General features: G+C 41.6%; 1 protein-coding gene across 2 annotated transcripts in view; it reads right to left on the minus strand.

The window, feature by feature from the left end:
- Nucleotides 1-25714, minus strand: part of cacna1ba (calcium channel, voltage-dependent, N type, alpha 1B subunit, a) — a 927013-nt gene that overhangs the window by 835745 nt on the left and 65554 nt on the right. For both annotated transcript variants that reach the window (XM_072240685.1, XM_072240684.1), the window contains exon 5: nt 16399-16538. In XM_072240685.1, coding sequence (XP_072096786.1) covers nt 16399-16538 — 140 coding nt within the window. The remainder of the gene's footprint in view (nt 1-16398; nt 16539-25714) is intronic.

Consider the following 25714-nt stretch of genomic DNA (forward strand, 5'->3'; position numbering starts at 1 on the left):
GACAAAAGCGCCTTGCAAATACATATTGTATTTACCTTCAAACATGATCAGAGAGTCCTATTTGTGCAACACACAAGCCTTTGATTACCTTATGCTCGCAATTAGCTTGGTTTCAGATGTCCAATCAGCCTCCCTTCCAGTTGCTCAGTGCACTACACCCTGCCTCCTGAGTCAAAGCAGCGTCTGCTTCACTGTCTGCACCGACTAAGATAAGAGACGGGTAAATACAATTCCTCTCATGATTCCCCAGGTGGGGAGTGTGGTAAAGACACGTGAAGGCGGTGGGGAGGCCATACATGGAAAATGTAAGCAGGTAATTGTTTCCAGTTACTGTACTACAACCTCTACCAGAGAAACTAATCAGGAGCGACTGAGGCAGATCTTCCATGACTCCCTGAAAGATATTCCTCTGCATCGGTTTGCTGGGCAGCTTTTGAAACTATGCCCATTGTCAAAACATAGAACACCGAACAGTTCGGCACCGAACAGGCTGTTTGGCCCACAATGTTGTGCCAACCTTGACGCCATTTTATACTAAGAGAATTATACTATTTATACCAGAGTTGTGGATATGACTGAGCACGTCATGGAAACCTGCCTCCCCTCTATATACTCTGTACTTTTTACTGCCTCAGTAATGCACCTAGCATAATCAAAGACTCCATCCAATGGATATTGTCTCTTCTCCCCTGTCCCATTGGGCAGAAGATACAGAAGCCTGAAAGCACGTGCCACCAGGCTCAAAGACAGCTTCTCGCTTACTGTAATAAAACTATTAAATAGTTTTCTAATATGATAAAATGGACTCTTGACCCCACAATCTATCCTGTTCTGACCTAAAGACTTCATTGTCCAGCTGCATTGCACTTTCTCTGAAGCTGTCACACCTTATTTTGCATTGTTATTGTTCTAGCTCAATGCTTGTGTAATAATAGTCATAGTCATACTTTACAGATCCCAGGGAGAAATTGGTTTTCATTACAGTTGCACCATAAATAATAAATAGTCATAGAACCATAAATAGTTAAATAGTAATATATAAATTATGCCAGTAAATTATGAAGTAAGTCCAGGACCAGCCTATTGGCTCAGGGTGTCTGACCCTCCAAGGGAGGAGTTGTAAAGTTTGATGGCCACAGGCAGGAATGACTTCCTATGACGCTCTGTGCTGCATCTCGGTGGAATGAGTCTCTGGCTGAATGTACTCCTGTGCCCACCCAGTACATTATGTAGTGGATGGGAGACATTGACCAAGATGGCATGCAACTTGGACAGCATCCTCTTTTCAGACACCACTGTCAGAGAGTCCAGTTCCATCCCCACAACATCACTGGCCTTATGAATGAGTTTGTTGACTCTGTTGGTGTCTGCTACCCTCAGCCTGCTGCCCCAGCACACAACAGCAAACATGATAGCACTGGCCACCACAGACTTGTAGAACATCCTCAGCATCGTCCAGCAGATGTTAAAGGACCTCAGTCTCCTCAGGAAGTAGAGACGGCTCTGACCCTTCTTGTAGACAGCCTCAGTGTTCTTTGACCGGTTCAGTTTATTGTAATCCGAACAGGATGCAAGACAGTTTTGCACTGTATCTCAGCACATGACAATAATAAACCAATACCAAATATCCTCCTCCTATAGACTATCCATATCCTACCTTTCCCATCATAATCATGTCACTCCACCAAACTGCCCATCTCCTCTGCTACCCCATCCCAGGTACCTATCACTCTCCGCCTAGAAAAACTGCTGTTCATGTCACCCTTAAACTTTCTCCCGCCTCCCCCTAACTTTAAAAGCGTTCTCATCAAAGTTGCTGGTGAACGCAGCAGGCCAGGCAACATCTCCAGGAAGAGGTACAGTCGATGTTTCGGCCGAGACCCTTCGTCAAACGCGTTCTACTGGTGTTTGACATTTCCGCTCTGGAGAAAAGATTTTGACTGTATTAGGCAGGAACTAGGGACAGTTAATTGGGAACTGCTGTTTTTGGGCAAGTCCACATCTCACATCTGGAGTGTGTTTAAAGACCAACTGCACAGAGTACAGGGCGGGTGTGCTCCATTCAGAAGGAAAGACAAGATGGCAAGATAGGAGAGCCTTGGATGCTGAGGGAGGTGATGAATTTAGTCAAGAAGAAAAAGTAAAAGTGTGTAAAGCTTAGGAAGCTAGAATCAAACAGAGCCCTTGAGGATTATAAAGAAGCCAGAAAAGAACTCAAGGAGGGAATTAGGAAAGCCAGGAGTGTCCATGATTGTCCTTGGATTGAACAGACTCCCAATGCATTCTATACATACATCAAGAGCAAGAGAGGCTAGCACCACTCAAGGACAAAGAGGGGAACATTTGCTTGGATGCAGAGGATATGGGTGAGGTCCTCAGTGAATACCTTACATCAGCATTTACCTAGAAGGACGTGGTGGATAGCGAGATTAGTGCCAAGTGTATTAATAGGCTAGGGCATTTTGAGGATCTCTTAAAGAGAACTAAGGTAGATAAGTCCCCAGGGCCTGGTGAGATATAGATCAGGTTAATGAGGAAGGCACAAGATGAGACTGCAAGGGTTTTGACCTGTATCTTTATATTCTCTCTAGCCACAGGTGTGCTCCCGGAGGACTGGCGAGCAGCCAATGTTGTTCCATTATTCAAGAAGGGAACCAGGAATAATCCTGGAAACTACAGACTGATGAGTCTCACATCAGTGGTAGGAAAGTTATTGGAGAGAATTCTTAGGGATAGGATTCATGAGCCTTTGGAAAACCATGGCCTGATTAGGGAGAGCTACATGGCTTTGTTCAGGACAAATCATGTCATAATAACTTGATAAAGAGTTTTTTGACAAGGTGACAAGGGTGATTGATGAAGATAGAGCTGTGCACGTTGTTTACATGGATATGTACATTGATAATAAATTTACTTTGAACTCCTGTTTCATGTTCTATTGATGGCAGGGACATGGGTAAAAGTTGATCTCAAGATCCAATATTATAAATACTTTAGAATGGCCAGAGACTTTCATTCAGTTGACTTCTTTGTGCTCTCTATGCATCCCCAATATATGGAGCACTTTCACCATAAAGGCTGACCACTCCTTTACCCAGAGACTGCAGATTATTACTTTTAAATTGCTACACTGGCTCCTTCATGAAAGCTTTGATTATAAAGCTAAAGAATTTCAAGGATAGTCTTTATTAAAAACTGTATTGAGAAATGTCATTATTGCTACTAGAGCATTAGCATTTATTTCCAGAATTACTTAATGAAGGGATAATGGGTTAATGGCGCCTAACCGCGACTCCTTTGTTTGCATCTTCGGAAACAGCTCTATTTTTACCTTCAATATCTTTATTTTCCCTTTCACGGTTCTTTTGAAGACCCTGACCTGGAGTTACATGCTGACTTCGGTTCTTTGCGGGAATGGGACCCGTGGTCGGGGTTCCACGACTGACCATTATTCAACATTCCAAGGGTTTGGCCTGAGAGTCTCGGTCGTGTTTGGAAGCCTAAGATCTCAGGGCTCTGGAGACGGGCGGATCGAGGGTCGGTGTCACGGCAGGAGGCTCGTGTGTCATCGGGGAGGCCGGAAAATCTTTCGCTGTGGGCCCAAAGACCTGAGGTCTTTGCAATCTTTGAACATAGAGCTTGAAAAATGCAACGAAACGGACTTTTAACATCGTAAACCAGCAGGTTGTTGTTATGTCTCCCGCCTGCTGTGAAAATGGGGGACACCTCCCTCTCCCTTGCCAGGGAGAGAGAGAACCTGTGGTGTGCCAAATGTCGGATGAAATGCAAAGCCTTTCGGGTAACTTTGGTCTGTGTCTTTACTGTTGCTTAGCACACGCTTGGGCTCGGTGACAGTACCAATGTGCTTTTTTTTTGCTGGTGGGAGGAGGGGGGATCGTTGCTCGCTGCCGCTTATGCGCGGGAGGAACGGGGGGGTACTTTGGGATTCTCACATTTAACTGTTGTTCATTCTTTGGGGCACTTCTCTGTTTTCATGGATGTTTGCGAAGAAAAAGCATTTCAGGATGTATATTGTATACATTTCTCTGACATTAAATTTGACCTTTCAACCTTGAACCTTTGAACTTCATTAAATACCCTAACTGTTGTGGTGCAATTTGAACATATGTGTTCTGTAACATTTGTCCAGGATCTAGACACCAGTCCAGTAACTCTGGGAGAACAATTTTAGCATATATCTGTCAAGGAACATGTGGTGGCTGCCTCCCCATGTTAAACAAAGTCACACACAGGCATCTTCATCAAGGGAATCCATCCTAACATCCCGGGTTAAGTCCCATGGTAACCAGCAAGGGGGAAGGATTGTGAGGTCTGGAAGCTCCTCGGAACCACATGTGGATTCCAGATCTGTCTCTACTGACACTTGAAGACCCACCAGCAGACAAACCTTAGGAGAACATCATACTCGACTCAAGTGATCGCACTTCTTCGACAGTGCAGTGCCACAAACTAAAGTGCATTGAACTGCACAGGCTGGTTGACAACAATTTATCAAACTAGCTGAGTTGAATCAATGTAGAAGTGAAGGTCTGTGAATGCCCTGGAACTGAAGAGATGAACATACAAGGCAAAGAAAACTGATTTTGAGATATGCAGCTGTACCATAACAGGGAGTTTCTCATATAAAAGACACATCCAACACTTTTACATTTTAATCAACTATTAATGAATATGCAAGTGTATAGCATGTCTTCTAAAAGCCTCATTTGCACCATAGCTGTAAATTGAGCCTTGTTTCCCAGTTGCTAATTTACTGTTGTTTCAAATTAAACCATACCGTATAAACAGTGCAAACTAATTTCTTCCAAATTACTTCAAAGAAAAATCACTCACCTCCTGATGTTCATAATAAAACCCAAAGCAAAATAAATATAGTTAAAATCATGTTGAAAATATATTGCAGCACCTCTGTTTATGAACTACTCAGTTATTTATCCACATTATGTGATTTGATTTGGCTCCTAACTTTTGAACTGTACAAATTTGCTGTTATACAATGAAATACTAGATATTGCACAAGTCTTGTACAATTCGAATCACAATCATTGTACTGTCCTGCGGATGACAAGGGCTTCTTTGCTCTTGACACTAATGTTAGTAATAAATTTAGATTGAATTTATAGATCATCAATAACATAAACAGTTCTCAACTTCTAATCTAAACAAAAATTTTCACTGTAGTGAAAATAATTTTGACTTACTAGTGTTGGCATCTGTGGGTGGAAGAGGCAAAGATATCAGAAAGGGGCAGTCCATACTCTCTCCGCATTCGTACTGCTGTAATGATGAAATTCAACTGCACCATGTGTCACACCACAGTTCACCTCACAGGTCTACCAGATTTTAAAGGAACTAATTAACAAGATTGCAAAAGAAGAAAAGCAGCTTTGTGGGAATGCAAGGGCCACTGTTACAGAGTACAATTTCAGCCTTAAAAGAGGGTCGGAAGGCAAAGAGAAATGAGGCAATACATTTCTATTCTGGTAACATAACAAATACAAGTACATTTAAAAAGACAATCACATCACCATATGTGCCCCGTAAACTATTTTTTTTTATTTGAGAAGATCCACATTACAATCTGGTCAACCTAGGCCAAAGAATCTGAACCAAACTAGTGTAAACACCAAGGGCAAGTATAAAAGACTTATATTTTTCATTCCAGACATTGCTTACCGGATAATGTAAACAAATAACCTTTCTACAGTCCAGCAATTTCTACCTCACAGAGTAAGACCATAAGACATAGGAGCAGAATTGGGCCATTTGGCCCATTGAATCTGTTCTACCATTCAATCATGGCTGATGCTTTTTCCCTTCCTCAGCCCCCATTGTGTTAATTGCAGCAATGTCATGTCTAACAGGCTAGTACAAGGATAAGTTTGGCATTAGCCACTGGAAAGGATGGTGCATCAACCCACATGTTCTTTGGATTACTAGCCATTCATTTTCCTTTTTTTTGGCACCTTCATGAAAATCCCAGATTTCATCCAATATTAAACAGTTTTACTATAATGCTGGAGTCATCACTTTCCACAATCAAGCACATCCACTTCAGGGTCTGTTAGCATTGTAGTTATCTTTCTGCATAAGTAACCAACACCATGCACTGTTACTCCAAAATAAGCAGTCAAATCCACTAGGTTAAAATTAAATCACTTAGCAAATATGGAATTAAAGCTATTCTCAGCAACAATAACCAGGAAGTTAGCAAATTGTTCTAAAATCATATCTGGTTCACTATTGTCCTTCAGAGAAGAAAATCTACCATCTTTATTTGTTTTTCCTAAATGTGACTGCAGATGCACTTGTAGACCCCCTGGCCACCCTCAGGGTCGCTCGGCTCGCTGTCGTCTAGGGAAACAGCCTCGGCCCCGCCAAACTGGGTAATAGTTTGTGTGAGGTACCCCACCCCGCCCAAATAACAGACAATACACCAGATACGATTAAATGATTTACAGTTTATAGATATTACTGGAACTATATAATTAAGAGAGAATAAAATATAAAAGGAAAATAAAAGGCGCCACACTTATCAAAGTTCAATCTCTTCGTGCACAAAACCGTTGGAGCTCAAGGACCTTCTTCTTCACCCTGCGACCCCTCAGATCACCTCGACCGGCTGCCTGGGACCAACAACGGTGGTCGACCAGACGCTCCACACGAGTCCGTCTCCATCTCCTCGCTGAATGCCCTCCTCGGGGTCCAACCCCGTTAGCGGACATCACAGCACATCGTCAATCCTCTGTCTCGCTCTCCCGCCTTCTGCCCCAAAACGCCGCGCATACAGTATCTTCAAATACACCAAAACCATAACAACTATCCCAATTGGTTAATAGCACCCTCTTATCACACTCTAAACCAAAACAAGCTGCTAGCGCAAACTTTCTCAGCATTTAACACAACAAAGCCGCATTCCCCAGATTAACATAACAAAGATGCCATTTTAATTAGCCTCCGCAGTAACATAAAAGTCGAAACCCCCTTACACACTGTAGTTCACTTTTCACTGCCTCTTAATCAGGCTCAGGCAACATTTCCGATGATGCCTGCAACATGTCAATGAATAAATAAAATCCAAAAAGGCACAGGCAGAGTGTGTGATGTTACTCTCTGTGCTCCTATTGGAGGCTCTTGATCTGTGATATGGACTTTCCTTTCATGCAGGAAATCATCGAGCGGGTCAGGGTAACATGAATCAGCTTTAACCACTTATACATAACATACTGCTACAGAGGTCATGGTGTAAATCACAGCTTAGCTGGTAGCACCAAGTCAGGATTCCATGGGTTTGTGCCCCACTCTAAAATCCAGCTTAGCACTCCACTGGATCACTCCAACGGGAGTTCTGTGAGACCATCTTTCATTGGTCCCCTTCTGCGGTTTCTACTGCCCTCTAGTTCGTTAACCACCTTCATTCAATACCCTCAGAACAAATCAACAAGCTTCCTTACCTCCCTGTGCAACTGGATCCTTGACTTTCTCATCCAGAGACCATAGTCTGTGCGGATGGGAAATAACATCTCCTCTCACTGACAGTCACACCTCAAGGACGCATGCTTAGCCCACTGCTACACTCTCTCTACATCTATAACTGTGTGGCTCGACAACAAGACAAACGCCATCTATAAATTTGCTGTTGACACAGCTGTTGTTGGCAGAATCTCAAACGGTGATGATGCGTACAGGAGTGAGGTAGATCAACTGGTTGAGTGGTGTCGCAACAACCACTTAGCTGTCAGCGTCAGTAAGACCAAGGAATTGATTGTGGGCTTCAGGATAGGGATGTTCCTTTCCTGATGTTTCTCCATGATGTCGAGGGGTCATATGCCAGACCTCGCCGACAAATCAGCAGTGGAAATGGTGAGCAGTTTCAGGTTCCTGGGTGTCAACATCTCTGAGGATCTTCCTGGGCCCAACATATTGTCTCAGTTACAAATAAGGCATGACTGTGGCTATATTTAACTTGGAGTTTGTAGGGTACGTCACCAAAGACTCTAACAAATCTCTACAGATGTACCGTAGAGGGTATTCTAACTGATTGCATCACCATCCGGTGTGCAGGGGCCGATGCACAGGTTGTAAACTCAGCCAGCTCCATCAAGGGCACTGGCCTCCCCAGCACCCAGGACATGCCCTCTTCTCATTTCAGGCATCAGGGTGGAGGTACAGGAGACCAAAGCCACACACACACAATGCTTCAAGAACAGTGACATCATCACATTTCTAGTTGGACAATGAACACTACCTCATGCTTCCTTTTGCTCTCTTGTTTGCACAGCTCACTTAATTTGATTTTGTATATATGTATGTGTGGCATATATATTTGTCGTGATTAATAGTTTCTAATGTATTGCATCATATTACTGATGCAGAACAACAAGACTCAAGACAAACGCCAGTGATATTAAACCTGATTAAACCTGATGACTCTAAGGACAAGAGCCACGCTTGCCCATGCCATCAGGAAGGCGAAGTGAGAGTACTCACAGAAAATCCACAGACAGCTTTGTGACACCAGGAACACGCAGCACACGTGTGGTGTACAAACCATAACAGTTTACAAGTCCACCCTGCATGTCAACGACAGCGACACCTCCCTACCTGATAGACTGAATGGCTTCTATGGCATGACTTGACGTAATGAATGATTCGACACTGGGGAAAGTCCCCTCTCTCCCTGAGGAACAGGTACCCTGTCTGGCCTCAGCTGAGTTGAGGAGGATCCTAGCCAGGGTAAACCCAAGCAAAGCTGTGGGACAGACAACATTCCTGGTCAGATGCTGTGGGACTGTTTATGGACCAGCTAAGAGAGGTCTGAACAGTCATCTTTAATATCTCTTTGCAACAGTCCACTGTACCGACAGTCTTCAAAGCAGCCACCAATCATTCCGGTGCCCAACAGAGCGATGGTATCTGGCCTAAATTACTACCCCCGCCCCAGTGGCACCGACAGCAACAATCATGAAGCGTTTTGAGCGGCTGGTAATGGATGGTATAAAATCCCACCTTCCAGCTAGATTGGACCCTTTCCAGTTTGCGTACCACTCAAACTGACCCACTGATGATGCCATAGCTTCGGCCCTCCATCCCAAACTGTCACACCTAGAAAATGATGCCTCATACGCCGGGATGTTGTTTATCAACTTCAGTCGGGTGTTTTACACAACCATCTGTCAGAGGCTGGTGGGTAAAATGCCCTTGTTGGGACTCAACACCTCCCCCTGTAACTGGATCTTGGACCCCTTGATGGAAAGACCCCAGTCCGTCTGAGTTGGCAGCAACGTCTCATGCTCTATCACGCTGAGCTCTGGTGCCCCCCAGGGCTGCTCGCTCAGCCTGCTGCTGCTCACGCTGCTGACTCACGACCACACTGCCAGATCCAGCTCAAGCCACATCATCAAATGCGCTGACGATACAACAGTGGTTGGCTTCATCAGCAACAATGATGAGTCGATATACAGGGAGGAGGTAGAGAGGCTTGTCAAATGGTGTGAGAACAACAGCCTGACTCAACATGGACAAGGCAAAAGAGATGACTCTGTACTTAGGAAGGCGCAGGTCAAACACTCTCCATTGCAAATCAGTGGCTCTGCTGAGGAGAGAGTGAAGAGCACCAAGTTCCTTGTGTGCACATAACAGAGGATCTAACATAGATCCACAACACCTCCTCATTAGTTAAGAAGGCACAGCAACTACTACACTTTCTGGGGAGACAGATGCGTGCAAGGCTCCCCACCCTTACTCTAACAACTTTCTGCAGGAGCACCATCAAGTGGGTTCTGTATGGCTGCATCATTGTGTGGTACAGAAGTTGCAAGGCATCGACTACAAGACCCTACAGAGGATAGTAAAATCCGCCAAGAGGAATATTGGGGTCTCCCTCCCCGCCCACCCTATTTGTGACATTTACTGTGAGCATTGCCATCAAAGGGCCCAAAGCATTGTTAAGGATCACGACCAACCTCCTTGACCCACTGCCGTCAGGAAGGAGGTACAGGAACATTCGGACTAGGACTGCCAGATTGGGCAACAGCTTCATTCCCCAGGCTGAGAGTCTAATGAATACCCTGCCACCACTGAGGTCTCATCCCTAGGACAGTGAGCTAAATAATGCTTGCTGTTTACCTGTGCTGCACACTAAATGCATTTTGAATTTTATTTGATTAACTTTTGAATTTTATTTTATTAACTTTTTTTGTGGTAATATTTTGTTTTATTTGCTGTGTGTGATATATGTATTGTGGGTACACCATGGCCCAGAGGAATATTGGTTCTTGTGGTTGTATATATCTAGACTCAAATGAAAACTTCAACTTGAAGTTGAAGTTGAGGTGGGTCGGAGGCTCGGAGTTTTTCGGACAGAGTCGGAGTCGGACTGTGGTCGGGTGCTTCCAGGATGCTGCATCGGCAAGTTTGTGGCGCTGGAGGTTTACCGTCTGCGTGAGATGATGGGACTTTCGAGAGACTTTGAGACTTTTACTGTGCGATAGTCTATTCCTATCAAATTACAGTATTGTTTTGCACTGTCGCAACTATATGTTATAATTATGTGGTTTTTGTTAGTTTTTAAGTCAGTTTGTCATGTGTTTTCATGATATCATTCTGGAAAATCATTTTATCATTTCTTAATGCATGCGTTACTCAATGACAATAAAAGGGGGCTGCGTGTCCTCATAATCATAATATAATAATAATAAGTCTCAGGCAACACTTTCAGGTGGCCATTAAAGATCCCTGTGCATCTACATGACTTTGCAGTAGAACACAAGAGTTACCACCTGGAATCTTAGCCAATATTTATTTCTCAATCAATCAAATGACCTGATCATTGTTTTCTGTTAAAGCTTGCTGTATACGAACACGAGAAAATCTATAGAAAAGAGTACAGTCGACGTTTCAGACTGAGACCCTCCTTCAGAGACCTGATGAAGGGTCTCGGCCCAAAATGTCGACTGTTTACTCTTGTCCATAGGTGCTGCCTAGCCTGCTGAGCTCCTCCAGCATTTTGTGTGTGTTGCTGGATATAAACTGGCTGCTCTGAAAATTACAGGGAACGTGCAGTGCAAGTGGACAGAAGGTGCAATCATAATTACAGTGCAAAAGCACTTTAGCTATACAATCTAAATCTTATTTTTAGAACAATTTTCATAAACCTCTATAAAAACAACACATTTAGGTAGGATGGAGCAATAAAGGCAATAACTGGTTTAACCAAAGTTGGCACACTCAAGTTAAAGACAGCGGGGAAGACACCATCGCAATGAAATTTACACAACCCAGATAATCCCTTGTGATACTTTAATGATATGATTTACCATATACATTTATATATTAAGTTTAATTTCCAAAATGTACCTCATTCTCAAAGTAGGATGTTCATTTGTTTGATCATTATGGAAAAAGACGTGGATATTGTTTTGTGTTCATCGAAAGTTGCAACAGGGGTTGCTCATATCTGAACAAATTAGTTTAACGTTTCTCTCTCCTACTGCAAGATTTGACGTTAATTTATTAAAATAACAAAAAACATTTTTGAAGGTCTTCTCTGTTGACAGAAACAGTAGAATTTTCAGTGGTCTTTAAAATAATTAAATTATTTCCAAGAAAACAAGATCAGCCCACAAGAAGAAACTGCGAAAGTGTTAGGTATGACCAGTGTCTGTTGCCTTTTTCTTGGATTGGTGACCCCTTTCAGACTGCAACGCAATACATTAAAAATAAATTTAAATGTAATGGGGTGTTCACATACGAATCTACTTCTGGTCTGAACGCAATTGATCCCACAAATGACATTGTCCTACACCTGTCCCTAGATTTTACAATGAACTTCACAAATGCAAAACTCAACTCCACTGCCTTCTTTTGAATAATTCTTACAAAAGATGTACAAGGTTATTCCCAGATTAGATTGAGTTACAGAGTTAAAGGAACTGAAACCATGATCAAATGGAAGCAATACAAATTACAATAATGAAAATGTTCTTTACAAACATTTTTTAACGGTGGAAAATGTCTAGTAGCACACTTTCCCTTTTGCTATGAATTACTTCTGCTCCCAACATTGTACTGCAGTTAGAGTATTGGGTTATCTTCCGACAAACACAGTAACCTTCCATAGGTGGGTGGGTGGGGGTGGGACAATCAAAACGGACTGCCTGTGCTTCCACTGAAACTCACACGTCGCCCCCTCTCCACCACCCCAACTAGAGCTTGCTGGATGCATTTCTGGAAAGGTAAAAAGTAATTATGGTTTAAAGTATATAGTGAGTGTCTGACATAGACAGGGAAGGAGATGGGGAACTTTATCAATGTAACATCTCAACCTATAATTTCTGATTCTACAGAAGAAACAGCTAACTAAATGATTGTTACCATAATTCAAGATCAAAACAAGATCAAGTAGTTCTTGGTTTATAACAAATTGACAGAACACAATCTAATTTTTTTTGTTGCAACTGAGATGGAATAAACAATTCAGAACATAACACAACAACCTGGTGCATGTGGAGTGGATACCTCCCTCAGTAATAAACTGACTGTATGGTTCTGTATCTATCAGATTTCCAACATCCTTCAGTGGCTGTCGATCTTTATCTGGGGTTTAAAATTCTAAATTCACCTTCCCAATTCACCCATTCACTTAACCAATCAAGATAGACTACATGTCTGCTACCGGTAGCCATTAATACAAAGACACTCCTGAAAGACTATCAAACAAGCTAGCATTGGATTGGACAGATGCCTTTCACACAACTAAATGGATACACCTGTCTCAAGATAAACATTCTTTTTTATTTTCCAGCAGCAGAGTTTTAAACTCCCAACATTAAAAACCCAGACTGATCATCAACTGTACAAACAAGCAATACTACTCTCAGTGTGGATTTGAAGATGGAAGGAAGCATCTGACTTGTCTGATCAAAATGAGGTAACCATTAGAACAGGAACAATGGAGTAGGGGCAGGAGGCCACTCAGCCCCTCTCGCCTCTCCCCACCATTCAATAGGATCATGCATCATCAACTCTCCAGAACCAGCTCCCACAGCCCTCAATTCAATGGTCTTTCCAAAAATTATCTGCTTCTTTCGATAGCCCAGAAGGCTTGCCCCTACCACACTCAGAGGTAAGACATCCTGGAGATTCACCAGCATCTGCAGGAAGCTGTTCCTAAACATCTCAGTTTTAAAAATCCATCCCTCTGGAGTCGGAGAGTGATTATACAGTACAGAAACAGTCCCTATAGCCCAGCTCATCCACACATCAAGGTGCCTATCTGAACTTGTCTCATTTGCTAGCATTTGCCCATTTGCATCTAAACCTTTCCTATCCATGTATCTGCCCAGCTGCCTTTTATCTGTTCCTGTTGCACCCATCTCTACCACTCTCCCCAGCATTTGTTCTGTCAACTGACCACCCTCTGTATGGAAAACCTTAACCCACCCACCCCGATCCCCTTTAAACCTTCACTCTTGCACCCTGAACCTGTGCCCTTTAGTTTTAGATTTCCACAATCTGGCAAAAAGACTGTGAGCATTCACCCTATTGAAGGCCTCATGACTTTATAAACCTGTATAAGGTCCCCTCTCAGTCTCCATTCCTCCAGGGAAAACAGCCCCAACCTATCCAGTCTCCCCTTATAAATCAAGCCCTCTCGTCATTGTGGATCTTTTCAATACTTTTGCTGGCTTACTGACATCCTTCCTATTAGGTGTATGACCAGTAGTGCACACAATACTCCATGTGCTGTCTCGTATGCCTGTAACATTTCATCCCAACTTTTGTACTCAAAGTGCTGATTGGTGAAGACTTCTTATAAGCCTCCTTATTTGAGATTCTGCCATCTGAACACCTACTCTGTCCTACCCCTAAGCATCTTATATATTCTGGAATGATCACTCCTCCTTCTTCCAAACTCCAAAAAAAATACAGATTACATTTCCTTAGCCGCTCATGACAGGACACCCTCTCGTCCCAGAAGAAGCTTAGTGAAAACTCTTTTAGAATGCCTCCACTGCCAATATATCCTCTTTTTAATAAGGGGACCAAAATTATGCACAGTGATGTGGCCTTACCAATACCCTGTACAATTCCTACAAAACTTTCCTATTCTGGAGCTTCAACCCTCCTACAATAAGGCCATGATGTCATTTACTTTCCTTACCACCTGCTGTACCTGTCTGCTAACCTTTGCAATCTCTATTCCCCTCTGTACTTCACTTAACTGCAATCTTTCTTCATTTAGATAAAAATTTGCTTTTACTTCCTCTTACTGAAATGCATAACCTTGTACTTGCCCACATTAAACTCCGTTTGCCAAATTCTCACCCACTCACTCAACCTAACCTTGTTTCACCATGCCCTCCCTCCCACTTGACTGTGTAACACTTACAGGTGGCAGTGTGCTTCCCCTCAATATTCACAACAAGGTTTCACACAGAGCTTTAGATTATCAAGGTAGCAACATATTTGTTTTACTTTATAAAAAAGTTATCACTTCAAATTCAAGATTTATCACTAAAATAATTTTTTTTTAAACTTTAGTGACATTTTTGAGTGAATATGTTCATGGAACCATACGTCAGTGAGATTGAACAAGTAGACTATTGGGTGATAAGTAAGATCCACGCATTTGTAAATGGAATCAAATGTCCAATCGACTTCATTAAACTAAATACCAGTGTTTGCTCATAGCCGCCTCAGGAGAGAGAGAGAGAACAATCAAAGGCAGCAGTCTGATCACTCTGAATTGTGAGCAGCAGGACCTAACGGCAACATTTTCAAATGTATGCTTCGCACACGTGGTCACAAACAAATGACGTTTGTGCCATTTCTGCGTTAGTAAAGTGGATTTGGATCAATATCGAAACAGAGTTTCAGAAATAAAAGTCGGGCAGTCTAAGTTAGCACACGACTGGCTCTCTGGTTTTTAGCCATGCACTGTATGTTTTCAACATCAAGGGCCATACTTGAGATACATTAAAAAGCCACTAAATAACATAAAATCTTGAACATTTATTTTCAGTCTAGACGTAGACAATTTGATAAACTAACCATTGACTTGAACATCACCATTCAACAATGACATGAATGTACCTCTGATTAGACATAGGTTTATTTACTTAAGACACTGAAATAATGAATTCATTAAATTAATTACCAATTACTTGAATATTCACTGTCATAGTATTAATTAACATTGACTTGAAACAGTGAAGGTATTCCCATAGAAGAAAACTCTGAACGTTAATAATGATCTTCAAAATCATGCATATCTCTTTAATGCACCGTTTCAGTTACTGTTCCCATCAGTCTGAGAATTACATCTACTTACAACCAGGTACCCCTCTACATGTTTTATTTCTCCTGCAAATATTACCCTGCCCATGGCCCTTAACTTGGGGAACTTGCTATAGGCAAACAAAGTGTATTATGGAACACTGAATAGAGACATTTTATGACAATATGACATAGCCTTACACTATCTTTTCCCCAGGCATTTCTTTTCCAACATTTTCAAAGATGCTGTCTAGAATATTCTCTCTATAAACAGACTGAGTGCATTTACGGCATTCTTGACTTTGTTTGAAGGCCAAACACTTAATATCCTACTGCTTGGCTGGACCATGAGAAACAATCTGACAGGCCAACGGAGCCAAAAGCTGCCCACTGCTTTTCCTTCACCAGCTAAACACAGAACTGCAATTTCTTTTTCATGCAATAAAAACTTTATTGTGTGACTACTTTTGATTTCAAAGCGACATCACCATATTGGTACAAGCAAACATATATCTGGACAACTATTAAATTGCACTATTTACAGTGCAATTTTATATCCAATTACTGTGCGTTTTTGACAAATACTACACAGTGTTTGTTTTCCCATACTCTTGAAGTAACTTTGAATGCAGATTTAGAACATCAGACAAGCAATTTCACACAATTCCATTTCAGCCATTGCACCATAAGAGATACAAATCACATCAGGTAAGTCTGTGGGTGAACCTGTTATCATTCATTAAATGAAAGAAGCCCATAGGCTGAAACTGTGAGCCACAACAATAGAGACAAGTAAAATGAAAACAATTAAGTGATACTGGTTTATTCATCGAGAGAGATATTAAATAGAAGCATAAGAAACTGTGCCATGGAATAATATTTCATGCAAGGTGTTTTTTTTCCTGAAACTATTCCTTTATCCTGAAATATTCTGATAACTGAAACAGAGGTCAGATAACAGAGAACTCATTCCGTAAAGCCTCTAGCATAACAGTAAACTCAGTTCCAAAATGTCTACCTTGACAGCCTTCTGCCTGTAAAGCATTTGTGGTCCACAACAAAACAAGACGGACAGTACAGGGTTTTTCAGCAACTTACCCTGTGAGAACCACCACAAAATCCATCACATTCCAGCCATTTCGAAGGTAGGAACCTTTATGAAACACGAATCCCAGAGCAATGATTTTGATGCCAGCTTCAAAGCAAAATATTCCAATGAAATAAGGTTCGGTATCATCCTGAAAAGACAAAATTCACCCATGAGAAAGGTCATGTGATCCGGACCAAAGAACAAAGCAACCTGACTTTTTGCTGAACATCCAAAATGAGATTTGTTCATTTTCAGAGAAAGTTCTGAAAGTTCTCAAAACAATGATGCCATGATGCCTTATTACTGACCGTCAGCTCTGAAAGGTGAATTGTGTGGATTGAGAGCTTAGAATGATTGCCAGTAAATAACATTATCCGTACCATCCCGAACAAAACAAAATTTCCGGTGACATCAGGCATTTCAACAGTGTGCAGTTAATCAATCTGGCTTTCTACATTATCCCTTCAGTACCTGTTGGTTTTTCGAGCAGATTCAAATTTACTGAGTTCCACCTTCCTGTATCAAGGTCTGTTATGCCCATGCTGAACGAGCCGAAGTTGCTCAGTAGCAACACCAGTGTCACCATTGCAGTTACAGCCTGCCAGCCAGGGAGAAGGAGCGTTTCTTTGTTTCGAGATACAGCGCAGAACAGGGCCTTCCAGCCCAGTGACCTGCAGTGAATACTTCAGGACTTTATTCACTGGAACGCAGGAGGGTGAGAGCAGATCTATATAAGTACACAGAATCATGCGGATAGGTGCGTTTTAAATCTTACAGGCCTTTTCTTCTCAGGTTGGACGAGACTGGAACTGGAGGTCAAAAGTTTAGATTGAAAGGTCAAATATTGAAGGGAGTCTGAGGGGGATTCGTGACTCAGAGGGTGGTGTGAGTGTGGGATGGGTTACCAGCAGAAGAGGTAGACATGAGTTCAGTTGTTACATTTAAGAGAGGTATGGATGGATGAGAGGAGTATGGAGAGCTGAGGTAGATGGGACTAGGCGCAAGCAGGCCAACACAGACTAAATGGGCCAGAAGGTGTAGTGCTCTATGACTATGAGCAGAAACAAGGAGAGAGCAAATTAAACAATTTGGGGCCCATCTTGCCCAATAGTGAATATGAACATTGATCCATCGTCTGTGGTGGACTAGTTTTCCAGAGGATTATAATGTCCCGATTTATTCAGTAAACTGTACGCTACAAATATTCCTAAGGAAATTCATACAGCAGATCTAAAGGTTGACAGGCATTTTTGAGCTGAAATTAGTAACGTGAAGGAAATTACTATTTCAGTAAGTTCAATTTTTTGATAAACATCACTGAAAGCCAGGATCTCATTTCCTTAACAATGATTGGTTCCACCAGCATTTCTTCAATTTCCCCGTCATATTTTTAATTTCACTTTCTTTTCTACTGTTAACCCTCAAATGTCATTCCTCAGTTCCTGACGGGAGTCATTGGTCTGATCCTAGCTCAATATGATGCACGGCATGTTGTCTAAATATTTCTATTGACTCAGCTCCTCTGATTGCTGCTGCCTTGACCTACTCAGTGGCTTGCTCGAAAAGCAAACCAGAGCTTGTGTTGAACTACCGGGCACTTTCCTGCATGCTTGTAATGGGCTGAATGGCCCCTGTGCTGAAGATGTCAATGGTGGCAACAGGGTTGCAAGTACAAGCATATGTCAATAAATCATAAGTAATGCTACCAGGAACTACTTAAGAACCACAATGGCCAGAATATTTTGCCAGGTTAATAGTGTTATACATTACTTGCCATACAATCACTGTGTCTTCACAGTTACTGCAGATGTTGGATAAATACATCCTGATTCTCAAGTCAAGTCCTTTGTCTCCAAAGAAAGCTTTTGATTAATATCAGTACAATACTGTACCAAAAAAGGACTGCATGCTAACAAGATTACTGGAACCATCATTGCTGTGATGATCCGATTTTAATATTGACCTTTTATTCCTTGATTCATATATTGAGATTAGTAGGAAACTATTAAAACAATTTAAACGATGCACATTATGAACGTGAACCATGCTAGAATAATATATCAGACTGAAATTATTTCTCTGTAAGGGTCACAGTACGACCACAGTAGAGCTTCACCTGCTGGGCTAAAACATAATATGATTATAGATTACTGCTGCATTAGAAATTAGTTTTCTGTTGAGTAAAAACACAAAAACTGGAAGTACTTGGTAAGGTATCATCTGTGGAAAGACACAGAATTAACATTATTTCATCAGAACTTGGTTAACTCTGAATGACCTTTATCTGCTTTTCCCCTCCACATATGCTACCAGCACCATTATATTTTGCTCTGTTCCTTTATAAATAGTTTGTCAGGTAATTAAAAGAGCATCTCAACATCTCATTAGTTAAGGAACAATTCTATATGTATACATCAGCACTGATGCTTCTTGTGGCAACAAGAGTCTTTAAAATAACCACATCGAGTCCTTTGCAGTTCTCACTGAACATTAAGTTTTAATCACTACATTAGTGCATACAAGACAACAGCAGTGTCATGAATTATTTGCAAGATAGAGTATTGCCATTATTTTTTAAACACATGAATATTTATTCAGGGCCTTCCACTGGTTTATTTTTATCTTATTTAGAGATACAGCACGGAGCAGGCCTTTCCAGCCCATCGAGTCGCACTGCCCAACAACTCACCAATTTAACACTAGCCTAATCACAGGACACCTTACAATGACCAATTTGTCTAAAAACCAGTACATCTTTGGACTGTGAGAGGAAACCAGAGCACCCGTGGGAAACACACGCGTTCCACAGGGAGGACATACAAGCTCCTTACAGAAGGTGTTGGAATTGACCTCCAAACTTCAATGCCGTGAACTGCAATAACGTTGCACTAACTGATATGCCACCATGCATCTACTCATTGAAAGCCTGTTTTAAAAAATTTCATTAGTTTTCAAGGCAACTATATTTTTTAGGTAAAGTGTTACACGTTACTAATCATTATTTGTGACAAACATTAATATTTTGCTGCATAGAAATAGAAAAATCTGGATGCACCAGCAGGATCAGGCAACATCCATGGAAATAAAGCTCATGATGGCGTGGCCACATCTGCCCTAACCCCATCTATAAATTTGTAGATGACACCAATGTTGTGGTCTAAAGTTCAAATAACCGGAGTACTGGAAGGAGACGGAGCTCAGTGACACGGGGGTCATGCCAACAATCTTTCCCTCAGGGCCAGGAGAACAGAAAAACTGGCCCTTGATTTCTGGAAGGTGGGTAGTGCACACGCTTCTGTTTACATCAGTGGTGCTGAAGCTGAGAGGGTTGAGCGCTTCAAGTTCCGAGGAGTGTTCTGGTCCAACCACATGGACACAACTGCCCAGAAAGAGCACCAGTACTTCTGCTTCCTCAGGAGGCTACAGAAATTCTGCTTGCCCGCACTGACCCTCAGCAACTTTTAAAGTACCATAGAAAGTTTCCCATCTGGGTTGGTATGGCTCAACGAGAGCAGCTGAAACTGCAAAGAGTTGTGGACACTGCTCAGCATATTACAGAAACTATCCTCCTGTCTATGGACTATGTCTACCATTCTCACTGGCTTAAGAGAAACAGCCAGCATAGTCAGAGACTTCATCTATTCCAGACATTCTCTCTTCTCACCCTGCTCAATTACAGATTCTGTCCTGCTGTTATAAGATTATTGAACGGACCTCTTGTATGGTAAGATGGACTCTATCACCTTTACACCTTCTGTCTACCTGCACTTAACTTTGTCATTCCAACATGATATTTTGCATTCTGTTACCACTTTCCATTCTACAAACTCAATTCACTGATGTGAAGAAATTATGCAGTCATAGAAAACTAGAGCACAGAAACAGTTCCATGCTGAAATATTAATCTGCCGAGTCCCACAGACCTACACCTGGACCATAGCCCTCCAGACCCTTCCCAACCATGTACCTATCCAAACTTCTCTTAAATGTTGAAATCAAACCCGCATCCATCACTCCCACTGGCAGCTCCTTCCACAATCTCACCTCCCTCTGAATGAAGAAGTTCCCCCTCAGGTTCCCTTAAACATTTCACCTTTTACCTTTAACCCATGACTTCTAGTTCTAGTCTCACCCCACCTCATTATAAAAAGCCTGCTTGCATTTACCCCATCTATACCCCTCAAAATTTTGTATACCTCTATCAAATCTCCCCTCATTCTCCTACATACTAAGGAAAAAGTTCCTAACCTATTCAACTCTTTCCTGTAACTCATCCGCAAGTCCACACAACACCCTTTTATATTTTCTCTGCACTCTTTCAATCTTATTGACATCTTTCCTGTAGGTAGGTGACCAAAGCTGCACACAATGATCTGTGTGGATAGCATGTAAAGTTTTTCACTGTACCTCTGTACATGTGACAATAATAAAACTATTTACAAATTTAAGAAGAGTTAATTCTTCACATTGAAAAACTTTTATCAGATCTTTGTCTAACAAAGGATCTTGGACCTAAAGCATTAACAGTTTCTCCTTCCACAGATGCTGCCTGACCTTTTGAGAGTTTGCGGGGTTTTTCTGTTTTTACGTAGAATATACAACAGTTCAGCATAGTTCAGGCCCTTTGTCCCACAATGTTGTGCCAACTTTTAATGTCAGCACAACATTTAAGATCAATCTAGCACTTGTCTTCCACATAGCCCTTGATTTCTCTTTCATCTATGTACCTATCTATGTGTATCTAAAATATCCCTAATACACCTGCCTCCACCATCACCCTGGCAGTGCATTTCACACACCTACCACTCTCTGTAAAAAAAAACACCTCTGCCACCTTCCCTCACCACCCCCCCCCATACTTCCTTTCAATCACCTTAAAATTATGCCCTCTCATATGAGCCATTTCTGCTCTGGGAAAAAGGCTGTCCACTCTATCTATAACTTGTACCATCAGATATACTTCTATCAAGTCACCTCTCATCATTCCTCACTCGAAAGAAAAAAAATGAAATCTGCTTTGCACCCTCTCTAAAGTTTTTACAACACAGCCTCCCTATAATGAGCTGACCAGAACTGAACACAGTACTCCAAGTGTGGTCTAACCAAAGTTTCTTTCGGACTTCCAGCATCTGCAGTTTGTTGCAAAGTTGACTGCAAGTTCTGAAGAAAGTGATAGTCATCACTTTTCAGGTAATAATATCTTCCAGCTTAAAGTAAACCACTCTGTCAGTTTCTGCATGAGATCACCCAAGAGTTAGGTTCTGGCCTGCAATACATGTTCCAACTAATTCCAACAATGGAGTGGTGCTTTTGCCAGTCTATAGTGGTGGTTGTGAACTAAGAAACAAAAGATTGACAGAGATCTTAACTGAAAGAAACCTGTGGCAATTTTGCTCCTTACCGGAATGTAAAGTGTCCTCCACATTAGCTCTTTACTCATCAGACCATCCAGGAACACCTTCAGTGTGTGCAGGCAATGATTTACTTCTATACTAGTTTGGGGGTTTATAAGATGGATCAGGGATCATGCCCCCTCCTCCCTCCCCACCGTCACGGCCGTATGTAGGTCATATTGGAGGTTAGGGTTTGCTTTCCGTGTTTCTGACTGCGTTTCTGCATGATGCTTCCAATGAAGAGACTCTGTGCACCATCCTGAATACACCTTCTGAATGCTGATGGGTGACAGGACAAGGATTCCATGTCAGTGAGGATGTTCCATATTTCCATGCACAGCATCTTGACAGCAACCTTTCTCTGCTCCTGATAACCCCTTGTTGCTACGGATCATGAGACAGACTGCCCGCTTCATGGGTCCAGTGTGTCAGACATACAGACATTGCTGGCCTTTTTCCCCACTGGATCACTGCTTGCTGTCCTGGGAGAGGACACCCAATTGTATAACACACCACTTCTTTGGGAGACTTTTGTGGAGACAGTTTTGGCGATACCTGTCTAATGTTCTGACATGCTTTCTGAAGGCAGTTCACAACTCCAAGGCATACAGGAGATGGGTCTCACTGTCCAGAATTCTATGAGAGTGCTAGGCTCGAGGTCTTAATCATGGAAGACTTTCCCTTGATGCCACAGGCCAAGCTGGAATTGAAGCTGGAGATGAATTTTCACATCAATGTCTGTTTTCACTGAATGGTGACTCCTAAGAAATGGAAAGTGATTCACAGTTCCCAGGTCTTGTCGAGCACTTTTATTGTTAGTGAACTTTATTGTGGTGCAGCAGGAACAAGTTGATTGAGGGTTTCTGCATTATGGGTGTTTAGCACAAGGATTAACCTCCTGTTATCTTCTGAGAGCAAGCTGACCATGGCTTGGAGCTCAGTCTCTGAGTTTGCACACAAATAAGCCTCATCTCTGTGTTTAAACTATGGCTCTACAATGAAGGCAAAGGAGCTTAATCAGTTTTCCACGTCCCAATTTCAGTAAAATGGTTAGCAGAGATAATATTGCAAAAGGAAAAATTGAAAAAGTTATTAGAATCTGAAAAGTATCTTCAGTCAGTCACTCCCTTGGAGACATGACAACTTGCTTCCATGCTGATTCAGAGTGGGTTTACTCAACCTGAGAGTGCATTCGGTTACATCTCATCATTTCACAGAAAAAAGATGGAGATAAGGTTATGCAGATAACCAAATTTAGGAAACTTTAATCTTATTAATTCCTATTTTGGCAGAGGTGAAGACTTCTGTAAAATCGCAAAAGACTATGAGGATTAATTAGCACTGATTTCTGCACTTTTCTTTGAGTTTTCAGGTGATGAAGATCATTCTTCAGAGATGGAATTGGTGCATTATGAGAGGCATGACCGTTATTGCCTGACAACAGGTAAGAGCAAAGAAAGATCTCCTTTTGAATTACCAAAATGGGATTTGACTCACTTCTTCAAAAAGGCCAGCTGATAGCATCTCTGAGGTTTCCTGATTTGTCTTCTTTTTGCAGAGGTGGGAAATGGGACAGTAAATTCACATCAGTGGTTCCTTCCTGCCATGTTTTGGAACTTCAGAAGGCAAACTATCCTCCATACAGGACATAAAGTAGATCTAATCTATGACTTCAAAAATGAAGTCCATTGTGATGTCCTCTGGTGGAGCAGTTATGATATATGATGTACATGCTACCATTGTGGGTTTCTCTTTCAATAAAAGTGCATAATTTAATAAACAAAAATGCTGTAAAGACTTAATTTTTCCACATAGACTGCCTGACCCACTGAATGTTTCCAGCATTTTCTGCTTTTGTTTCAGATTTCCAACATCTGCACATTTTTTTAATTTGAATATGTTTTGGGACCGCATGAAAACTGTTTTTTGCATGCTGTAAAGCTGTTTTCTTAATAATTAACATTAAATATGTAACTTTTGTGTGAAATAGTTGATGAAAACTCTTCCCTCTGAAGTTAAAATGACACTAAAAGAAAACTCCTTGAATTGTGCAAAATCTGTATAGTATATTCCAGTAAAGAAAGTTTACTTTCTATTTGGTTTCTAGAACTATAATTTCACTGAATAATTTTGTCTTCGATGCAAAAAAAACAAATCAATAAGCTAATTGATATGCTACAGGATACAGCAATGAGTTTATCCACACATTTAGGATGATGTGTCAACCAACTATAGATGTAGTTAATAGACTCCAATTAAGTAAAGATAAAAAAGCAAACATATTTCTTAAATCAATTAGAATGGTTAACTTTCCAGATAGGTTGATGTCATTTTTTACAGCTATTGAAGTAATCTCCCAATATCTTTGTAGCTAGCATTCATGGTATGGTGTGAAAAATAACTTCACTTCTAGCCTCTTTTTCTGAGGTTCTGGTGGCTGCCCTGCAGTATTGCTCTGACAACTGGTACAATGCCAAAGTTCTATTATTCAGGCTTGGGTTTGACACTAGGCTATGTAGAGGGATAGTCTGTGGACCCACCAACTCCAGCCACCTTTTGTCACAACAAGTGGAATTTCCAAGCGTAGTTACCAGTTAAAGATCTGGAGAACCTCTGCATGATTTCTACCACCACCTGTCCCTTCAAATACAACAGCATTGAAGTTAATGATGGTACCACCAGCACCAAAGAATTCAGTCAATGTCATAAAAATTAGATTGAATCTAAAAGTATAAGAAATAATACCAAAAGTTGGTCCTTGACACCGTATCCACTTCTCCTGTTGCCTTAGTAAAGCAGCCAACATAGAGTACTCTAATCTATGGCCACTGACAACCACATCATTGTCCTCCACAACTCGCCCAACATCACCACCTTCTATTCCGCAGCAGATATAAAAGCTTGAAAACATGTACCGACCGCCATGCTCAAGGGAGCTTTTGTTCATGTTATAAGTCTGAAACAAACCTCTTGTATCATAAAGCCAAACCCTTAATCTCTTAATCTACCTCGCCATGGTTCTTCCATCATATTTGTCCACCTTCTCTGTGCACTCCACTATTGTTTTTTATACAGGGTTAAAATAATCCGCCCTGATTATAGATTTTTCCTGTCTCAATGACATGTGACACTAATAAACCAATTAATAATCCTATTATTATGCCCACTGCTTTAAAGACTATCTTTGTATTTTGCTAAATTGTGACTCCCCTTTTGAATGCTTACTTAAGTTGTGTTTTCAGTGGTGTGTATAAACTCAGCGGCCACCTGTTCATTACTGCAAATATCTAATCAGTCGATCATGTGGAGGCAACATAATGCATAAAGGCATACAGGCACGGTCAAGAAGTTCAGTTTTTATTCATACCAAACATCAGAATTGGAAAGAAATGTGATCAAAGTGACTTTGACCATAGAATGATTGTTGGTGCCAGGTAGGGTGGTTTCGGTATCTCAGAACCTTTGATCTCCTGGGATTTTCACACACAACTTTCTCCAGAGTTTACAGAGAATGGTGCAAAGTACAAAACACATCCAGTGAGCAGCAACTTGTTAAAGAGAGAGGGCAGAGGAGAATGGCCAAACTGGTTCAAGCTGACAGGAAGGTGACAGCACCTTAAACTTCCATGGTAGCACCACAGTAGCGTAGCAGCTAGTGTGATGCTATGACAGTGTATGGCATTGGAGTTCATTTGCAGCATCCTCTGTAAGGTTTGTATGTTTTTCCTGTGGGCCTGTGGGTTTCCCCTGGGTTCTTTGATTTCCTCCCACATTCCAAAGACAGACTGGTTAACCGGTTAATTGATCATTGTACATTGTTCTGTGATTAGGCTAGGGTTAAATTGGTGGATTGTTGGGCAGCATGGCTCCGTGGGTCTGAAGAGCCTGTTCCATGCTGTATCTTTAAATAAATAAATTGCCGGTGCTTTGA

Source organism: Mobula birostris, chromosome 22, assembly GCF_030028105.1.
Source record: "Mobula birostris isolate sMobBir1 chromosome 22, sMobBir1.hap1, whole genome shotgun sequence".
Taxonomy (NCBI): Eukaryota; Metazoa; Chordata; class Chondrichthyes; order Myliobatiformes; family Myliobatidae; genus Mobula; species Mobula birostris.